Here is a 5,617-nt window from a genome sequence, read left to right as displayed (position 1 = left end):
CAAGGCAAGAGGCACCAATTGTGTGGTGGCCCTTGCGGGGAAGTTTTGTTCCCGGCTTTGATTAGAGAAGAGAAGCTCACTCGGTCCGAGGGACCGTTTGAGAGAGGGAAGGGTTGAAAGAGACCCGGCCTTTGTGGCCTCCTCAACGGGGAGTAGGTTTGCAAGAACCGAACCTCGGTAAAACAAATCTCCGTGTCTCACTTGCTTATTCGCTTGGAATTTGTTTTGGGCCCTCTCTCTTGGACTCGTTCATTATTACTAACGCTAACCCCGGCTTGTAGTTGTGTTTATATTTGTAAATTTCAGTTTCGCCCTATTCACCCCCCCTCTAGGCGACTATCAGACGTCCACTCGGATTACCCGCTTGCAGCTCACCGGAGACACCATGTTCGGCGCCCATCGAGGGCAACATGGCGCTTTCCCCCCTCCTCCTTGCGGAAAGGCGACGCAGGGGCGTATGTAAAAAAGTCGAGTATGTCCCTGATCGCCCTCTCGACCTGTGCAGAGGCTCGGGGGCTGCTCTCGCAAACCCGGCTCCGGCCGAACCGTTGACAGCGTCAACATACCAGACCGAGAACTTGGGACCCGACCGTACACCCGGGCTACGGCCAGCTCGCATGAGGGAACAACCAGACCAGTCGAAGCATTACGCAAGGCATTAAGACCTCGAAGGAGTAAAACCACTCCTCCGAGGCCTCGGGGGCTACACCCGGCGGGTGCGCTCGCGCGCACCCACCGGAACAAAATGCAACCGAGAAAGGCTAGTCCCCTTGCAAAAAAGTGCGACGAAAGCCTCCAAGCGAGTGCTAACACTCCCTTCGAGGCTCGGGGGCTACTGTCGGGGACCATAATTAGGGGTACCCTCAAGGCTCCTAATTCTCAGCTGGTAACCCCCATCAGCATAAAGCTGCAAAGGCCTGATGGGTGCGACTAAGTCAGGGATCAGTCCATTCGAGCGACTCGATCACGCCTCGCCCGAGCCTAGCCTCGGACAAGGGCAGCCGACCCCGGAGGATTTCCGTCTCGCCCGAGGCCCCCCTCCAACGGCGAACGTATTTCCGGCTCGCCCGAGGCCCTGCCTTCGCTAAGAAGCAACCCTGACCAAATCCCCGCCCCAACCGACCAAATCGCAGGGGCATTTAATGCAAAGGTGGCCTGACACCTTTATCCTGACGCGCGCCCCCCAGCCGGCAGAGCCGAAGTGACCGCCGTCACTTCGCCGCTCCACTAACCGGCCTGACAGAAGGACAACGCCGCCTGCGCCACTCCGACTGCGGTGCCACTTGACAGAGTGAGACTGACAGGCAGTCAGGCCCGGCCGAAGGCACCATAGGAAGCTCCGCTTGGCCCGACCCAGGGCTCGGACTCGGGCTAAGTCCCGGAAGACGGCGAACTCCGCTCCGCCCGACCCAGGGCTCGGACTCGGGCTAAGTCCCGGAAGACGGCGAACTCCGCTCCGCCCGACCCAGGGCTCGGACTCGGGCTAAGTCCCGGAAGACGATGAACTCCGCTCCGCCCGACCCAGGGCTCAGACTCGGGCTAAGTCCCGGAAGACGGCGAACTCCGCTCCGCCCGACCCAGGGCTCGGACTCGGGCTAAGTCCCGGAAGACGGCGAACTCCGCTCTGCCCGACCCAGGGCTCGGACTCGGGCTCAGCCCCAGAAGACGACGAACTCCGCTCCGCCCGACCCAGGGCTCGGACTCGGGCTCAGCCCCAGAAGACGACGAACTCCGCTTCGCCCGACCCCAGGGCTCGGACTCCGCCCTGGCCTTAGCCGACGGCCTCCGCCTCGCCCGACCCAGGGGCTCGGACTCGACCTCGGCCACGGAAGACAGACTTGACCTCGGCTTCGGAGGAGCTTCCACATCGCCCAACCTAGGGCGCAGACCAGCCACGTCAACAGGAGGCGCCATCATCGCCCTACCCCGAGCTGACTCGGGCCGCAGGAAACAAGACCGGTGTCCCATCTGGCTCGCTCCGCCAGATAGGCAATGATGGCGCCCCGCATACTCTGTGACGACGGCGGCTCTCAGCCCCCTTACGGAAGCAAGAGGACGTCAGCAAGGACTCAACCGCTCCGACAGTTGTCCCTCCGCCAGGCTCCATCGCTCCTCCGACGGCCACGACATCACACTAGTTGGGTGCCAAAATCTCTCCGGCTGCCACAACAGCATGTACTTAGGGCGCTAGCTCTCCTCCGCTAGACACGTAGCACTCTGCTACACCCCCCATTGTACACCTGGATCCTCTCCTTACGCCTATAAAAGGAAGGACCAGGGCCCTCTTAGAGAAGGTTGGCCGCGCGGGGACGAGGACGAGACAGGCGCTCGCTTGGGGCCGCTCGCTCCCTCTCCCGCGTGGACGCTTGTAACCCCCTACTGCAAGCGCACCCGACCTGGGCACGGGACGAACACGAAGGCCACGGGATTCCCACCTCTCTCACGCCGGTCTCCGACCGCCTCGCTCTCCCCCCTTCGCGCTCGTCCTCGCGCTCGACCCATCTGGGCTGGGGCACGCGGCGACATTCACTCGTCGGCCCAGGGACCCCCCGGTCTCGAAACGCCGACAAAAATAGAAACTAGATTCACTCCACTCCCACCATGGAGCAATTCAGATTTTTAGGCTCTGCAAGAGTGATTCTAGCTAGGAACGGACCTCTAGAAGCTCTGCCAAACGCTCTTGCGTCGTCGTCATCAATGCATGTCGTGTGATGAAGTCAACAAATAATTAATACATGCTGGTAGCGCCAAAGTTGGATAAGTTAGGATGTGTTTGGTTTTAGGAACTAATATTTAGCATATACATTTTATTATATTTTAGTCTCTAAATTGTTAAATATATAAATTAAAATAGAGTTTTAGTTTACGTATTTGATAATTTGGTGACTAAAATAGAATAAAACGAAGGAACTAAAAGTTAGTCCCTATAAACCAAACAACACCTTATTTACATAATAGTTTGTCCATACATGTTTAAGTCGATACAGGTTTAAGTAACTGATTTGGCATGAGTGCTCATTTTTTTTTATATTTTGAGATTTAGTAATGTTATTCTTTTAGTGATACACGACATATGAGATACCAAGAAAGTTTAGTCTTTCAAGTAGCCAGGTATCCTTATAACTTCAAAATAAAACTAAAATATGCAAATAGTCAAGTGGATGTAACTTACCTGCATGAAGTTTCAATTTTGATAGAACATTTTAGGGGCTTGAAGCAAATTGAAGCACATGGTTTAAACACAAGAACATCATTACAAAGTTTAACATCATTAAAATTTATTGATCTGCCATTTTGCGGTCATCTTTTTTCTTCTTCTTTGTAATATGTTAGAATGTCATGTGCGTGGTCAAGCGTTTATAACTGTCTAACTATTTATATCTATGCAACTTGTTATTTACATATTGCTCGAACTTGACTTGTAGAGTGGTCAAATGATAAAAAAGTAATCTCTCCATTCCAAAATATAATCCGTTTTCGACTAAATATATATTCATTAATTAACCAATGACATTGTCTCTCTGGGGCATTCTCCTTGGTGTGGACCAGGGATTACATTCTAATTCCGTATTTTCAAAAACCGTTTTATTAACCAAGATTTTACTTTTATATTTTGAAATTTGAAACCATAATGTACAAGAAACTGTACCGGTTTTCCTAATCTCGGTTGGCAGCGAGAACGAAAATTTTTACCGGATTTCGGTAATTCTCGGCCGAGAAGTTAATTCGTGGTGTGGACCTAACGATATTTGACATTGTAGCTATCGACGAAGGAGACTTCTATTTCAATTTCACATTTCGTAATAAACCAGATGATTTTTAAATGGGCTCTGTTCGCAGTATGTGCTATTGTGCCCTACACAATAGCAGCATAAAGAAAATTTATTAGCCGAAATGACACGTAATTGTAGTAAAGGGTTGTTACCCTGTTTGATTAGAGGTTGCTTCAACATTGTACATCACCCTGAAGATAAAAAACAAAGAAAATAAACTCTGGCGCAAAATGTTTGATTTGAGGTTATCTCTTTAGATATGTTTGTGAAGATTGGATGACAAAGTAATAATAGACTGTGCTTATAACTTTCTCCTATTTAAGTACACTTTTTTTTTAATTTTTATCAGCAGATAAGCTGACATTATTGCAACACTTGGCTGTTGGCTGCATGCGATCGCAGAGGCTGGAGTTTTCCATTTTCTAAAAAAAATAGAGACGAAATTGTGAATTCTAAAAGAAAACGAATGCACATGTTCTAAAATTATGAAATGGTCCAGTAATTGACTATACATCTGCTCCATTGCAGAGAGCGCAGAAATTGGTGCTGCTCCCCGACTGTATACCCTGTTCCGGAGCGGTGGCCGTGCTATGGTAACGTTTACGCTACTGGCTAGCTTAAACCCTGCTCCAAGCCTCCAAGTCGACTCCTTCGCTGGCACCAGCACCGGCACAGGAGCAGGAAGAAGTCGCCCCCGCCCCTAGCCTTCCAAAGCTCCACAGCCTCCTTATCGATCTGAGCCTCGCCGAGCCCGGTGACCTGGCAGCGTCGCGAGGGGTCAGCGTCGGCGTTGGCGCGGCCAAGTCCGGTATCTCGATCACCATGGAGGCCGTGGAGCCAGTGGATGGGTTCGGGGGCACGTCGGTGGTCATGGTCACCGCGCTATGGCCAGCCGACACGCCGAGAAGCACGCTGGTGGCGGGCAAGCTGGCGGTGGCGTAGTAGTTCGCGGGCTCCGGCGGTACGGGTGGAAGAGCCAAAGAAGGCGTCGGAGGCGATGCGTCGGGCTTGGTGACGGTGGTCCGGCAGAGCGGGCAGGTGGTGTGGGAGGCGAGCCACATGTCGACGCACTCGGCGTGGAAGCCGTGGCCGCAGCGGGGCAGGAACCGGGCCTCCTCGCCGTCCTGGAGCTCGGCGAGGCACACGGCGCACTCCAGTACCACGCCCTGCTGCCGTCCCTTGTACGAACCTTGCGGCGGCGCACGGTACACCGTGACAGGCAGCGAGCGCAGCAGCTCCGGGTCGACGCCGCCGCCCCTGCTACCACCGCCCCGCCGCCCGGTCCGTGCGTCCCTGTCCCTGTCCCTGCGGGACTCGAAGCAGTACTGGAGGGAAGCGAGGGCGAAGGCGAAGATGACGAAGAGCAGGAAGATGCCGGCCACGGTGAGGATGCTGCCGAGAGTCATGGCGGCCGCCGCACCCGCCGTGGGCGCGACGGGTGTGTCGGCGTCGGCGCCGCTCGGCCACGACGGGTGCGCAGCGCCGGCACCTTCGTCGGAACCTTGCGTCATGGTGTTTTCTGTGCTTCGTAGATAGCGAGCCCTCGAGAGTGGAAAGCTCGAGCATATATATATGATGAATTGAGAATGGTTGACGCGGCGACGTGGGAGGCCCCGAGGGAAGGCGTCGAGAAGTTGTCGCGCGCTTGCGCAGTTGCGCTTGGCCGCTTGCACTGCACCGGCGGCTGCGGCTGCTGGCAAGGCTTGGGGGCCAAGGTTGTTGCTGTTGTTGGCCAGATGAGACTGACCGGCTGGCCGACGGTCAATGGCAGCGATCGTAGAAAAGGTACTGCACCGTGAAGGTGGTTTCTATTGGTCGATCGGTCAGCTTTTCTTTGTCACGTG

The 5,617-nt window shown here is 54.3% G+C and overlaps 1 protein-coding gene across 1 annotated transcript; it reads right to left on the bottom strand.

The window, feature by feature from the left end:
- Positions 1-4,223: 4,223 nt before the first annotated feature.
- Positions 4,224-5,310, bottom strand: LOC103628699 (E3 ubiquitin-protein ligase EL5). Its single transcript, XM_008648855.4, has one exon. It carries the CDS (start codon positions 5,282-5,284, stop codon positions 4,391-4,393), a length of 894 nt encoding a protein of 297 aa, XP_008647077.3. The 5' UTR covers positions 5,285-5,310; the 3' UTR covers positions 4,224-4,390.
- Between the last annotated feature and the right edge of the window lie 307 nt (positions 5,311-5,617).

This window comes from Zea mays, chromosome 5, assembly GCF_902167145.1.
Source record: "Zea mays cultivar B73 chromosome 5, Zm-B73-REFERENCE-NAM-5.0, whole genome shotgun sequence".
Taxonomy (NCBI): domain Eukaryota; kingdom Viridiplantae; phylum Streptophyta; class Magnoliopsida; order Poales; family Poaceae; genus Zea; species Zea mays.
Note: the sequence above shows the minus strand (reverse complement) of the source record. Positions and strands in the feature narration are given on the sequence as shown.

What these genes read in the sequence shown, in the direction of transcription:
- LOC103628699 (XM_008648855.4), bottom strand. Translation starts at nt 5,284, where the DNA reads ATGACGCAAGGTTCCGACGAAGGTGCCGGCGCTGCGCACCCGTCGTGG.